The sequence below is a fragment of the Oryzias melastigma genome, linkage group LG24 (genome assembly GCF_002922805.2).
Source record: "Oryzias melastigma strain HK-1 linkage group LG24, ASM292280v2, whole genome shotgun sequence".
Lineage (NCBI taxonomy): Eukaryota > Metazoa > Chordata > Actinopteri > Beloniformes > Adrianichthyidae > Oryzias > Oryzias melastigma.
The window spans coordinates 6,971,661-6,986,990 of record NC_050535.1 but is presented as its reverse complement, the minus strand read 5'-3'; the positions used below and the strand labels follow the sequence as shown (position 1 = coordinate 6,986,990).

General features: G+C 41.1%; 1 protein-coding gene and 1 long non-coding RNA gene across 3 annotated transcripts; one reads left to right on the top strand and one right to left on the bottom strand.

Moving 5' to 3' along the window:
* Positions 1-258: 258 nt before the first annotated feature.
* On the top strand, positions 259-14,503 carry LOC112157861. Of its 2 annotated transcripts, XR_002921231.2 has the most exons (4): positions 259-396; positions 12,955-13,687; positions 13,814-14,019; positions 14,179-14,503. It is a non-coding gene; the product is annotated as an uncharacterized LOC112157861 (long non-coding RNA). The 2 variants fall into 2 exon arrangements; XR_004947301.1 differs by lacking the exon at positions 259-396 and having other exon boundaries at positions 12,662-13,687.
* prdm1c (PR domain containing 1c, with ZNF domain) lies at positions 803-11,296 on the bottom strand. Its single transcript, XM_024290912.2, has 7 exons — positions 10,488-11,296; positions 7,860-8,099; positions 6,836-6,949; positions 5,896-6,148; positions 3,272-4,254; positions 3,045-3,173; positions 803-1,737 (listed from the first exon to the last, which is right to left on the bottom strand). Exons 1-7 carry the CDS (start codon positions 10,512-10,514, stop codon positions 1,204-1,206), a joined length of 2,280 nt encoding a protein of 759 aa, XP_024146680.1. The 5' UTR covers positions 10,515-11,296; the 3' UTR covers positions 803-1,203.
* Positions 14,504-15,330: the final 827 nt, after the last annotated feature.

The following is a 15,330-nucleotide window of genomic DNA, read 5'->3' as shown; positions in this document are numbered from 1 at the left end:
ACTAACTTTGCAATCCTTTTTATTTTAGTAGATATTTATGTTTTTTTCCTTTTTTGAGTTTGCTTCTGTGGGAGTTTTCATCCTGTTTATTTATTTATTTACAGAGTTTTTTCAAAGGTTTACCTTCTAAAATGATGGAATGCAATCTGTTTTTTGCTTGAGTAGACTTATATTTGGCCTTCTTCAAATTTCCTTTGATATAGCTGTGTGCTTTCTGTACCGCTCTGATGTCTTCTGTCATCTGTTTTCATCTGGAGACGATGCAGGACAGCAGCTTGAAGGCACCGTGTGACCTGATCTTCAGTGTATCATCGGCCATGAGCAGACATGTTCTTTTGGTGTCAACGGATGGGCACTTTGAACCTTTTGCCACCGGATACCCTTTAAAGTTGTAACGTGAGTATCACAGGAGGTTGCAGTGCCGAGTCACAGTGCGAGTCTGTCCTTCAACCACTGTGAGGTGTGAGATATCTGCAGTATTTAACCACACTTTGGTACAAAGTGCACATTATGCAAAAATTTGCAATTTTATCAATCCGAACTTAGCTAAAAATTATGTCAGACATATTGCAAGCTGTCTGGTTTGGTATTGTCTTTCCAAATAAATCATATTATTCATTTTTAAAGTACATTTTGTGTTAATACTTGCTGGGAGGGGTATCTGAAGACTCATATAACAGTTTCTCAGAGTATGCTTGCACAAAGGAAGCTTCTACGCCATGCACGCGCCACTGAGGTTTCCTCTATATCGTCACTCTACCTTTGGGTCCGCTTGCACAACATGCACTCATACTTAAAGAAATGCTGTCACTTTAATCAGAAATACACACAAAGAAACTCTCAGTCTCACACAGCGAAACCGAAATTACATAGAATATATTTATGTATAATTCTGGTTCAGTTGTCATTTCAGCAAGTTGTTCCTGAGATGCGAGAAAAACAGTAGAAAATATTGCAATTCCATGCTTTTATACATTAGATTAAAATTATAAAGAGAATAAATAGACAAAAATGTCGACAGTAAATCATCAGTCAAGGCTCAGCCTGTCTCTGTGCTGTTTTGACCTTTCATGATCTGCAGTCCCTTTAGACGATAGGCCACACAATCCATGATTGAGGTAAGGCTTTTCTCCGGATAGGGCAGTAATACGCAGCTGTTGAGTTGACCTGTAAGGATTATTTGGCCGGATTAACGGGGCATCTTTAAGTCTCTGAAACGCAGCTGGATTCCAGTTTGATTCTTGAAGGATTCAGGCATATGGGACTAATGTGTTGGAGCTGCCCCTCGTAACTCTCCTTTGGCGATTTACAGAGGCTTAACTCCCCTCCCGCACCCTCCAGGTGTATCTTCTTTATCAGGTCGAAAATATTCACTCGGTCCATATCTATCCCCGCAGACAGCACTTCGAGCTGCTCGGCGGCCTCGCTGCTGTCAAATCTTTCTATCTCGCAGTTAACCCGATGTAGCTCCTCTGGCGAGTGTCTGCGGGAAGCTGAGGGGGAAAGAGGGCAGAAGCCTTGAAGGTGCACCTGCAGACTGCAGTAGTGGAGATAGGCACAGGGACAGTGAGGACAGCGGTGAAGCCGCTCCCCGGTGTGCAGGCGCTTGTGGAGCTTGAGGTGGATGAACTGAGTAAACCTGGCTGGGCACAGCTTGCACTGGTAAGGCCTCTCACCGGAGTGCAGCCGCAGGTGGGTCTTCAAGTTGCTCGTGCTGCTGAATCGCTTATGGCACACCTGTTTTCAGATCAAGACAAGATATGTGAGAGAAAGTCTTTTGGTACCCAGCGAACATTTCAATGTGGGCTCCATATGGTGTACATTTGGGCTGAATTGGGTTTGTCCGTGGTTCCATGGTGGCCCCATCTGTGTTTGCCTACATTGGCTCAGTTGTCTAGGTCCCTACGCTAACCAGCCACCCACCAGACAGCTAGCGCAGGGGTGTCAAACTGAATCGCACAAGGGGCCAAAATCCAAGCACATCTTAGGTCGTGGGCCGAACAGAATCAACATTTATAGAACAAACTAAAAATACATTTTTAAAACTTTAAAACCATAACTTTTTAACATTATTATGAACTAGATATATAGCATTACCGGTGATAATGCTAGGGTGAATCCTGTAAGCTGAATTTGGCCGCTGAAGATGTTAGTGGTGATAGTTGAAGATGCTGAAATTGATAGCTAAAAATGCTGAAGCTGAAAGCCAGCTGAAATATTAGCTAAATGGCAAATTAGTGCAAAAAACTAAAAGAAAACAACTTAGGTTAGCCAAAACAACTAGCATCTTGCTGAAACAAATTGCTAAACTTCAAAATATCCAAAAAAATGGAAAAAAGCCTGTTAGCCAAAACAGCTAGCTTGTAAACATATGCTAAACTCCAAAACATCCTAAAAAACTTAAATAGAAAAGCCAAAATGAGCCAAAACAGCTAGAACATAGCTGAAATATTAGTTAAACTCCAAGATAGCCTAGAAGACAAAAAAGGTCTAAATTAGCCAAAATGGCTAGCATGTAGCATAAATATTAGCTAAACTCCAAAATAGCCTAAAAATCTTACTAAATGCCAAGATAGTCCAAAAAGCTAGCAGAATGCCCATTTTTTAAAACTTTTAAACTGTAACTTTTTAAAATATTTATTAATTTAAAAAAGGCAGAAATATTATTCCAGAATAAATCAACTTCAATCTTAAATAACTTTAATATTTTACTCTCCATAAAAATATATTTTGTCAAAATTATACAAGTTCGAAATAAGCGCAAGATAACATCCAGCCATTAATAGCAATAAAATAAAATGATCTGGAGGGCCGGATCCGGCCCCCGGGCCTTGACTTTGACACATGTGGTCTACCGAGTCAGACTACAGAGTGCCAATGTGGGCAAACACAGATGGGGCCACCATGGAATCTGCGGACAAACCCACCTGGGGCCCACCAATTCAGCCCAAAGGTAAACCATATGGGCCCCACATTTAAATGTTCACTGGGTAGAGTCTGTATTTTTGCATATCGGTTTTCAAAGGAGTTAAGTGTTGCCTTACTTTGCACTCATGGGGCTTCTCTCCTGTGTGAACCAGGTAGTGTTTTTGCAGGTGTGCCAGCTGTGTGAAGTTTTTGTTGCAGGTCTGACACCGGAATGGGCGCTCACCACTGTGAACTCGCAAGTGAACCTGGAGACAGCATATTGGAGTTCAGTATTCATGAGGTTTTGCAAAAAAAAAAATCTGTTAATCTTCTGGATGGTATTTTCCAACGAAAATGACCTCACCTTGAGGTTGGAAAGTTGTCCGAAGATTTTTTTACAGATGTTGCACTCATACCGAATCTTTCCGTTCTCTCTGGTAAGAGGGTAGGACAGAGTCTTGTAGCCTATGCTTTGCCCCTCTTGCTTGGTCTTGCTCAGGTCCAATGAATCCTCTGTAATGCTTTGACTTGCGGAGGTAGGTTTAGAAGGGAGGCAGCTGGAGGACGCTCCCATGCCAGCTGGTGGAGAACATCCTCCAGGTGCAAAAGAAGGCAGTGATCCACAGAGTTCTGTGTTGACGGGCGAGATGCCAGCCTTGGAAGGCACAGGGAGGTCCATCTCAGCGTTCCTTCGAGGTGAGCTCTTCAAAACTCTGAGTTCATCAGAGGTGCTCCTGAGGTAGGTTGTTCTTTTAGATGTGAGGTCCTTGCTGTCTTTTTGCTCGACTGATGACTTGATATTTGACTTAGAGCTGGATGGCACTTGTCGCAAACCTTTACAGTCACTCGCTAAAGGGTTTAGAAGCGTTGCATAGCCGTCAAAAGGCGAGAGGTTAGATGACACAGCAAAGGGAGGTTTCAGTCGATCACTGTAAAATGAGTATGAATGAGGTAGAAGACCCAGTGAGTAATGAGGCAGTGGAAACGGACCACGCCTGAAGGCAGAGGGTATGCGATCTGGCGCAGAGGATTCTCGGTAGGCCTGACTGGGCTGCAGAGCAAAGTGAAGGCTTGTGGGTATAGAAATGCTTAGTGCTGGCCTTTTGGCTGTGGGAGGACTGCAGGAGGGCAGTGGTACATATCCATGGTTGTAGATAGACTCTGACATGGGTTGAACTGGGTAAAGGACACTGGGACACAAGGGAAGAACTGCTGGGATGTAAACTCGAGAAGAGTCGTCCAGTCGTCCGGGGAGGGTCGGCCGGGACTTAGCCGGTTCTTCTCTGAGGATTTCGGAGACGCTGTGGCCTCTTTTACCCGAGGGCTTCTCATGAGCAGTTCTCTGTTCTGTTACACAAACAAACAATGGGGTGAGGATACTTGTGATGCATTCAGAAGCTTGCAAAAGGTGCAACACAGTCTTTCTTCTAGAGTAAAACAACATAAAAACTTTAACTTTTTAAAGAATACACCACAATAAAATCAATTAGGTTCTGAACACAACACAGACTTTCTCTATTGTTACCACATACAATAGATTACCCATATATGTGGAGAGATCTGTTGTGTTAGTAAAAGAAGAAGACATTAAAAGAGGAAATAACTTTTTATCTTAATGTGACCAAAAACCAACAGATTTCACATAGTTCTTGATAAAGTGGAAAATTCCTATTTCATCAAGTAACCAATACATTATACAAACATTACAAAGAATGCCCCATTGGCAATGCTAGCCAGTCGCTCAGTGGACAGCTTAGCGAGCTAGCGAGGGGCTAGCAGAGCTATTTCGCTATGCTGACCACCAGGCAGCTGGCTAGCATAGCGAGCCGGCTTACTGAGTGCCCACTGAAGCCAATTGGCGTAGCGAGCTAGCTCTCCTGGTCCTCCCTAGCTTGCTATGCTATTGGCTGAGAGGGTAACCAAACAGGGAAGTAGGAGGCTGACTCCACCCACAGCCGAAATTTGACAATCCAGTTGGGGGGGCTGGGAAACATCACTCTTATCATTACTGGAGCTTAAAATCATGATGTGAAACTTCTGAAACTTACATGGCTTGACCAATCACAAAGGTCAGCTGTAATACATGAATTCAACCTTAAGGGGGCAGCACACAAGGAATTTTATTTTAATTTATAAAAAAATGTGTCAGTGACCAACAGACAGCACCTTTAAAGCCCCATTTATAAAGGTCAACAGACAAAAAAAGTTGATTTACTGTCTGGTTACCCTTTAAGTGGGCTCTCAGTACGCCGGCTTGCTACACTGTCTACTAGGCGGCTGGCTAGCTAGCTCTGCCAGTCCTCGGTCGCTTCCTACACTGTTCACCTGGCTAGCATAGCAAGCCAGCATACTGAGCTCCCACTTAAGCCAATGTGGGCAAATACTGGTGGGGCCACCACAGAAACTGCAGACTAACCCATTTGGGGCCACATTTTCTGCCCACTTTTAAACCATATTCGGCCCACTCTGCCTTGCTGGCTGGGGCTACTCATGTTTTTATGGCATCTTGATATCTTTTCAGAGAAAGCTTCCTCCTTGTGAATCACAAGAAAAAAGAATCTTTTATGACTTGCCAAGCCCTAAGCTGACAACAGACAGATAAAACGAAAACATGCATGTGGATTTCACCTACTTTTTGGACAAAGTTAGCATCAATCTACGTACAAAAGCAGAAGTCTTATCTTTTGTTGGTCCCCCCCCCTTCTCCAGATAACTCAGCTCTTAGTGAACAAATGGCTAACACTCAGCGAGATATCAATCTGTCAGCGGGTCACCTTGTCAGGAAGCTTAAGTAGTGACTGGAGCGCTTCCTACCTCTCTTCCTCTTTGAGAGCTAAATAAATAAAGGGATCTGTGCCAAGATACCATCAACACCACCAGTAGTGAACACTTGTGGATACAAGAAACTATTTTTGTGTTTTTCTATTATTCTTGGTTCTTGAGCAGCTTTTACAGGAGCTTGTCTGAAACGCACGGTTTAACACTTACCATTTTCGTTGACCATCAGCTGCTCCAGTTGTAGGTAGTGACAGCGTTGGGCAAATTCGGAGCAGTACCACACCTTGAGCTCCTGACCTGGCAGAAGCGGCTTAATGCTGAAGAAATAGATGTCCAAGCCGCTTTGACATGCGACCAAATTCTGCTCCTGGGCGGCGCGAGCTGGACTGACGTACCGCATCCAGTTACTGCGCTCTTCATTTAAACCATCCAGGATGTGGTGCAGGTTCCTCCCCAGGAACACCTTAAGCGAGAGACAACCAGTAAGAGTGGCAAGACAATGCAGTCAGCGATGACACATTCACAAAGTGAGCCAATTATGTCATAGTTTCCTCACGTCTTTATGGTAAATACTTTGCTCTGTTTCAGCTGAGATAGATACTGCGTGTGTAAGTCATCTCGAGCTTAAAAGTAACTCTGAACGAGAATTTCTCCGTATGACTGGATCGTACCTTTGTGGCTTTTTGTGTTGTGGCTGTTGCACGGTTGGGTTGGTGTCGGAGGATTTCGTGACTGCTGACTCTAAAGAGCAGGATTGCACAGGAGCGTGTGGGTAATGAAAGATGCCCCAATGCTGCTGATTTGTAACTTCAGGCTTCTGAGTCTTGAAGCCACTTCCTCGCTTAGTCAGTGTGAGAGTGTGAGAGCCTGGAGAAGTGCGGACATGTGTATGGTGTATTTACTGGCAGAGCTACCACGGCTGAGAGAAGTGGGGAGAGGAGAACCGCTGCGTCATTGAAACCAAACAGCTGTGTGTGCGGATGCGTGTGTGAGTGCGTGTGACCTCAACCAAGCGCTTCTTTATGTGCAGCATAATGTGTATCAAGCGATTACTTTGACCACAACTGCTAACCTGCAGTCCAAGCTGCATCTTTAGCATCATTTAGAAATGTAAATGTAGGTAAACGCCACAAAAAGGCATTATTCTCACCCTCCAAAAGTACTTCCTGTTGGCGTCTTTTGGTTCATTGGTGTAGCGTTCGCCCACAAAGGGGCCAAACCGTGTCCCCTTGGGGATCAGCTCTTTACTGATGACTCCAAGCACCTGCTCAAAAGACAAGATACATAAGCATCAAACTTCTGGACTGAAATTCTGTGGAAATTGTTCAATATTGACGATAAGAAAGAAAGAACAACATTAAGAATCTTGCTTCCTCATGTACTGCATATCTCACACCCTGACTTATCTCCAACATCTACAAATCTAAAACTCTTGTTCTGCTACCTGCAGGTGTCAAAATTTCCTCTTTATCTCAACCCCACAGGTTGAAGAAGAGTGGATAAGGTGTCATGGTCACACCCCGACAAGTTAAAAGGCAAAAAAGCCCTAAGCGATGGTAACCTATGCTGTCTTTGATCTTTGAGGAACAGAAAGATGAGAAAATCTGAGAAAAGACAGTTTTTACTTTTCATTTTAACATGATGATCTGAACCAGGGATAGGCAACTCCAGGCCTCGAGGGCCGCAGTGATTTCCAGATTTCCAAACCCTACTCACGACTGATTACCTGGTTCAGGTGTGTCCAGCCAGTTAAGGCCTGGAGTTGCCCATCCCTAACTGAACTATACCTTAAGTCAAAAGTTTTTATTCTCTTAAATCAAGAGAGTTAAGTTTAGATTTTAGTCCACACAACCAATCCTCTTAGTTATTCGTCAACTTTCTTCCGTTTGAACTGGAATAACTAATGGTTATATTTTGCCCTGAGCGCTGAAGGCTATTGTCTCCATCTCTGCCTTGATACCCACAGCAGAGACAAAAGGCTGAAATTAGACAACAACATGTCAAGTACTTCCCGCCAGAGAATGAATGAGAGGATGGAAGGATGTTGGAGTGACGCAAGAAAACAGCAGGCTGTAGCCACGTAAACAACTGACTCACATGGACTTAAACTCCTTTGATTTTTTTTAAAATGGGTTCTCTCTTTTTTTTCACCAAAATCTGAGCGTCCGACTCACCTCTTTCGGATTGTGGCACCGTTTTAGGGCAAGGTTTCTTGGTAGAGACCTTTCTGCTCGTGTTTTGCAGCTGTTTTCTGACTCTTCTAGAGGATGGTCTTTCACTGTGTATATGTACTTGTCTTCAAAATCCTTTTCACTCCACGATGTCATATCTACATCCTGGTTTTCTGGCATTGGTAAGCCTTCTGGAGATGTTTCTGAGGCTAACATGGCTGTGGTGGATTCATGTGAAGAGGCCTGCAAAAACAAAACAAAACAAAAAAGTGCTTAGATGTTGTTTTAGCATACTGTGGATCAACAGATGGTTGATCCAGGATCTATAGATGGTCGATCCAAAGATGGTTGATCCATGATCCATAGATGGTCGATCCACAATCTATAGATGGTCGATCCACGATCTATAGATGGTCGATCTACGATCTATAGATGGTCGATCCACGACCCATAGATGGTCGATCTATGATCTATAGATGGTCGATCTATGATCTATGGATGGTCGATCTGCGATCTATAGATGCTCTATCCACGATCTATAAATGATAAATCCACAATCAATAGATGGTCGATCTATGATCTATAGATGGTCGATTGACACATGGTCGATCCATGATCCATAGATGGCCAATCCACGATCTATAAATGATCAATCAACAATCACTAGATGGTTGATCCACAATCCATAGATGTTCGAACCACGATCTATAGATGGTCGATCTACAGATGGTCGATCCACGATCCACAGGTGGTTGATCCACAATCTATAGATGGTCAATCCACACATGGTCGATCCATGACCCATAGATGGTCGATCTATGATCTATAGATGGTCAATCCACAATCAATAGATGGTCGATCCACACATGGTCGATCTACGATCTATAGATGGTCGATCCACGATCTATGAATGATCGATCCACAATCAATAGATGGTCGATCCACACATGGTCGATCCACGACCCATAGATGGTCGATCTACGATCTATGGGTGGTCGATCAACACATGGTCGACCCACGACCCATAGATTGTCGATCCACGATCTATAGATGATCGATCCACGATCCATAGATGGTCGATCCACGATCTATAGATGGTCGATCCACGATCTGTAGATGGTCGATCCACGATCTATAGATGATCGATCAACGATCCATAGATGGTCGATCCACGATCCATTTATTTAATTACTTAAAAGTGACAGGACAAAAAAACATTGTCATAACTTTAACTTCAACCGATGCTAAGTCCACAGGCCATCTAGCTAACAGCTAATTTGCAGACCAGGTCCATGGGAATAAATAAAAAAGCAGCAAACAACAGAGACACAAACACCAGCGCACAACATGCATCAGTACAGAACAATCACAACAAAACACAAGCAAAACAATGGATCTAATGTTCACTGGCTTGTTTGGACTTAAGCCAGTGTTTTCCTTTACAGGTAAATTGTTTTAGATCTGGGATGGTGTTCCAGATCTGTGGACCTTTTACTGTGAAGAAGCTTTGACCAAATGTTGTCCTTCATTTGGCTGGTCTACAGTCACCATTAGCAGGTGGTAACTCCTCAGGTGGGATATTTTAGAATCGTGTTGCTTAGGATTTCTGGAGCAGGACCATAAAAAATTAATTCAAAAGAAGAATAATTTTCTAAAATAGATGCTCAAAGAACCTGGAATTAAAACCCATTCAAATTGGAACTTGTAGAGGAGCAAATTGGAATGAAGGATCCGACTTTCCCATCAGCTGCTACAACCGGACAAACAAACTTCAAAAGAGAACCTCCACGCTTCTACTGGCCCCACTGGCCCATACATCCTGTCACTCTGTGAATCACAACCCAGGGGCTACGAGGGAGGTTCCTTTGCATGTCTGTCCAGGGGCAGGACAACTTTCACAAGGAAACAAGCTCTCCCAGTGAATCAAGCAGACTTCCTCTGAACTGACTGCCACTTGGCCCCCAGCCAGGACTGGGCTCTCATTCTGTCTGTTCATTGCTGCCTCTCCCTCGTCTCTCATGCAGATTGTTGTCATTCACCTCAGCGCTGACAAAAGAGACCTGACTGATAGGATCAAAGAAGGGAAACGATGGAAAACTTGCTTCTTTATTGGGCTATCAGCTTGCCGAAGAGGCTAAGATTGATAAGCTTCTTGCAACATCTATCAGGAATGAAATTTCATTTACTACCATTCAAGATATCGTGCTTTTTACAGAGATAATTCAACCTAAAAGTGAAAGACATGCTTCAATGAATTTAAAAAAAAAAAAAAGAAAGAAAGAGAGACGGAGGTCAGATTAAAGTGTTTCACACGATTTTCCTCTGAAGTCTGTCGCCACAGCTGACTCGGAATGACTGTCACAAGTGTGACAGCTCACTTTGAAACCCCCGAAACTGGTGACACAGCAGAAAAAGTATTTCTGAAAATCAGGACATGAGTCAAAAGTGCACAGGACAACGTGTAACAGACTCTAGAAAGCACATTTTTATCTCAAATCTCTCTTTTTTTGGAGAGCCGTACAAAGAAAATAAAATAGATAACACAAATTCTGTTACTTCTGAAAATACATAAATAAATAAATAAATAAATCCCCCAAATTAGCACATATCAATTTTCTGAGATAGACTTACTGTGAAGCCTTGAGAGGAGCCACACATAAGGCAGGCTGTCTGTGCTCTCCTCTGAGTGTCTGTGAGCAACCGGTGGCTGCTCTGCGTCCGATCTCAATATCTTGTGTACAAAAGTGAGACTGACTGCGGAGGAGGGAAGGTGTCTGAGTGTGCAACAGACAGATACACTCCCTTTCCTCTCGTGCTCCCTCCCCTTTTCTCCCCTGATTCTGGAGATTGCTTGTTGTGTCGGTGTCATGCCCCCCCGGGGGGCCCGAGGCTTTCTCTGGTACTGGCTGTCACACAGCTATGTCCGGAACACACAGACGAATCATCCTCAGCCGACACTCGCGCTGTCTGCATGTGGGCGAGCAGACGGCATACCTGTGGAGCCCCCCCCCTCCACAAGTGCACCATAGTGAGACTGAAAATGTTATGAGCGAGAACCAATTTACAGACTGGAAATTTCAAAAACCCGTCATGTGTTTTCTGTAGAAAATTGAGTCAATTAACCCCTTAATGCCTAATGTCACAAATATGCGACAAACCACTTTGCTTCCAAAATCTACATATTTTTTTTTCAAATTCAGAGGTTAAGGGGTTAAGAAATTAAGAGACGAACCGAAAGATTTCGGTTTTAACATCTGCAAGCAAGTGAAGATTAAGAATGAAAACGAAAGAAACATTTCTCAATGGTGTTTTCTCTGAATTAAAAATGACCTATTTTATCGTAAAGCTGCATACATTTTTATACCTTTACAGTCCAAAAACAAAATAATACAATTTTACTGGAATTGGACAAAAAAATGTCATAAATATGAAAAATCTCAAAATAAGCTACTCTGTATCAACAAACTTTACACCTGAACGGTATTTAAAGTACCAAATATCTTTTTATGTAGAAATTTTAAATGATTTCTTATCTTATATATTATCTTCTACTATAAAAATAACTACTGAATGACTAATTATGAAATTGTCATATCCTGTGATGCTGTTAAAAATCAGCAAAAAAACATATTTTTTTTAACTGAATTCCCCAAAAACAGCTTTTATCCTGTGGCTGAACACAGAACCACAAACAAAACTTCCCTTTTTTTAGTGGCTTTAAGAAATCCTGAAAAAAATGAAAACGCTTCTGTTCATTTGCACGAATGCACATGTTTAGAAGGGAAACACTGGTGCAGGAAAACTTTTAAGACAGTTATGCAAAGAAGAATGAAGGCTGACAGTAAATAACCTGCAGTTTCAAGGAAACGATTGAGGAATTGAAGGTAAAATCGAACAGAAGAAGGAAAAATCTCAAACACTTAAGATTACTAAAAGAGAAACCTATAACAGAAAAAGAACAATTTGGGTTTGTTTTCTACTGATCAAAACCTACAAGGAGCCACATAGTTTTACTTTAACTTTTAAGAAATTTTGATTTTCTTTTTTTAAATAATAAATATGAATTTTGTCTATTTTTTGGCAAATAAAAGCATAAAAAAGAACCTAGCATCTCTCAGAATTTATTTTTTTTACTTATTTTCAAAATAAAAGATGCTATGTGCCAAACAGGATCATCTCAGTGCAGCAAGTAACCAAAATATGTATATTTAACTCATAAAAGATCAAACTTTTTACCAAAGTTTTGCTTTACATATAAAATCTGTCCATTCTGGAGGTAGAGTTGAACAAACAAGACGTCTTCAGGTCAACAGGGATGTAAAAACCTACATAGTTTATCACATATGTGCACCTCAGACATCAATTTATAAATGTAACTAATCTAAATTAAATAAATGATAATTAAGTAATAATATATATTAATATTTTATTAATAATATTTTATTTTTTTCTATTTTTTTGTTCTTTTTTTCCCCTCTTTGTCCTCAGTAGTCTTATACTGCTGGGTTTTGTTATTTTAGTTTGGACCTTGGTAGTCTTAGTTTACGGGCTTTATTTATTTGTTTTCTTTAGGTTTTTTTTTTTGTTAGGCAGCCATGTCGACATGGCTTTATTTCTTTATTTCATTTTATCCTTTTTTCCCTCAGTAGTCTTACACTGCTGGGTTTTGTTATTTTAGTTTGGTGTTGGTAGTCTTAGTTTACAGGCTTTGTTTATTTGTTTTCTTTAGGTTTTTTTGTTTAGGCAGCCATGTCGACATGGCTTTATTTCTTTATTTCATTTTATCCTTTTTTCCTCTTTATCTTCAGTAGTCTTATACTGCTGGGTTTTGTTATTTTAGTTTGCTGTCTTTGTTTACAGAGTAAAAAAAAAAAAAAGGTATTTTTGAAGTTAACTAACCAAATAAGTAATCAAAACTTTTGAGAATACTTTAGATGTGATTTTTTTTCATTTTATGTGTTATTAAATGTGCTTTTAAACTTAATTTAGGAGTGTTCAGTGTGAAGTTTGTCTGAGCTGGGAGGAGATGCCGACCTGAAGTCTGTGTGTGTCGTCCGGCCTCACTCCTCCTTCCTCCTCTTTTGTTATTTTTCTCCAGAAGTGGCGTTTTCCTTGGCGGAGCGCCAGTCATCACAAGAATGGCATGAATTTGGAGACATGTCATCCATGCGCTAGACACGCGTGCCGCTCCGCCTGTGGCGGTTTGATTCCGTTTACGAGCACTTTCAGCTTCTTTCACTTTCTCTACCTCACAATACCTGCCTTTCTGCCTGGCTGGTGGACTGACGTTTTGGCTCCATTTCTGACATTTGTTGTTTTTTTTTTTGCTATTTCCTGTCCCGCTCACCACACCTGTCCAAGCTACTAATCACAACTTCTGACATGAGCCACCGTATAATTTAAAATCCACTCCTCTTTTTCTGTTTCATTCTCTCTCTTTGCCCTGAGTCATCTCATTCATCACCTTCTATTCAACTCTCCTCTCCGCCAACTCCTCCTCTTCCTGCCTAATGCCTCAATCTGAACCCGACTCACTTTTTTTTTATTACTTTAAGGCTCCCTGTGAATGACAGAAAGGCCTCTTGTAGCCGGATTGCTCTTTGCTCGTGTGTGGGTGTATTTTTCTAACCTGCCTGGTTAATTGGACGTTGAGAATTACATTCTTAGAATTGCAAAATGATGAGCCGACTTTCCAAGACGTGATAATGACTGCAACAAAAGCGCACAGAAATGCGATTTGTCCCCACAAAGGTCAAGAATAACAAGCCTGTTGACTGACCTTGCCACTTGTTTGCTGTTTGTACAAGGAAGTGCGTTAAGGTGAATCACAGGTGAGTTTGTCTCAAAGTGTAAACACGCTCATATTCTTCTTTTCTTTTTTATTTTAAGTCTCACTTATCAGCTTTAAACTCTTGTCAAAATGTTGAGGATGAACTGTTTTTACAATCCTTTTTCAGGAAACTTGGATTTCACAAGACGCTGAACCTGATTGGAGAATTAAGTCAGCGGAGTTTGAAAACTGGAACACAGGAATGTTCCAGGCTGGCGGCGCCTCTGGGGGCCTCAGGTTGCTTTAACCCTGCAATTTCCAGACTTGAGTCTGTACCTGCCTCCAGCCATTTCTCATAGAGGGACTTAAAGCGACGACTTGTTTCTTTTACGGGTGAGGACAATGATCTATAGTCTGGTAGCAATGGATGTTTTTCACTTGCTTTCTACAGATTAATAAACTAAAACAATCTTCTCTTTTGAAGTAGTTCCTCAAATCACTGAGAGGCAAAAATGAACTCATTTTGTGAATTTATTACATGTGTTGTGTCAGGTTTGATCCATTTTCAAGTTGATTTCAGGTGTAAATCTGAATGGATGTCAGAGTTACACCTTGTCCACCACCCACCGAGTCCACCAACTGTCTCCCCTCAACGGCTGGATGATCCCCTGTCGACACGTCAAGAGTTATTATGGTGGTTTCAGGTCAGAGAGGAATGTTGTTGTACTCCACAACAGATGGTTTTCTGAATCCAGACTTAACCACCCACACAGATGAGAGGAAAACAGTTTCAGTGCATTCATTGAATCGATTTATTATTAGTTCACTTTTTAGTTTAATTCCACTTGAAACAAACTGAATCGAATTGAATCAAATCAAATCAAACTCAACAGAACAGAATTATGTCGTTTTAAATCGAACAGAACAGAACAATATCATATCGTATTGAATCGAATCGAAACGACACAAAATAAATTAAAACAGAATAAAAAAATGTTTTTGAAAAGTGAATCAAATCAAACCAAACCATAATGAACAGAAATGTATCGTGTCGTATCAAATCAAATCAAATCAAATTGAACAGAACTGAATTGTGTCATATCTGACTAAATCAAATCAAACCAAATCAAACTGAACTGCATCATTATGCACCATATTGTGTCGTATTAAACTGAACAGAACAGAACAAAACGAAATAAAATAAATTAAAACGAAACCATACTGAAGAGAAATGTAGATAAAACTGAACAAAACTGAATCGTGTCGTATCAAATCAAATCAAAAGAAATCAAACCAACCTGAACAGACCTGCATTGTGTTGTATCGAATCGAATCGAATCGAATCGAATCGAATTGAATCAAATCAAACCAAACCAAACCAAACTAAACAAAACAGAATCGTGTCATATCGAATCAAATAAAATCAAAAGAAATCAAACCAACCTGAACAGACCTGCATTGTGTTGTATCGAATCGAACTGAATCAAATCAAATCAAATCAAACCAAACCAAACCAAACCAAACCAAACTAAACAAAACTGAATCGTGTCGTATCGAATCAAATCAAATCAAAAGAAATCAAACCAACCTGAACAGACCTGCATTGTGTTGTATCGAATCAAATCAAATCAAATCAAATTGAACAGAGCTGTATTGTGTCATTTCGGATCAAATCAAATCAATGTAAATCAAATCAAATCAAAC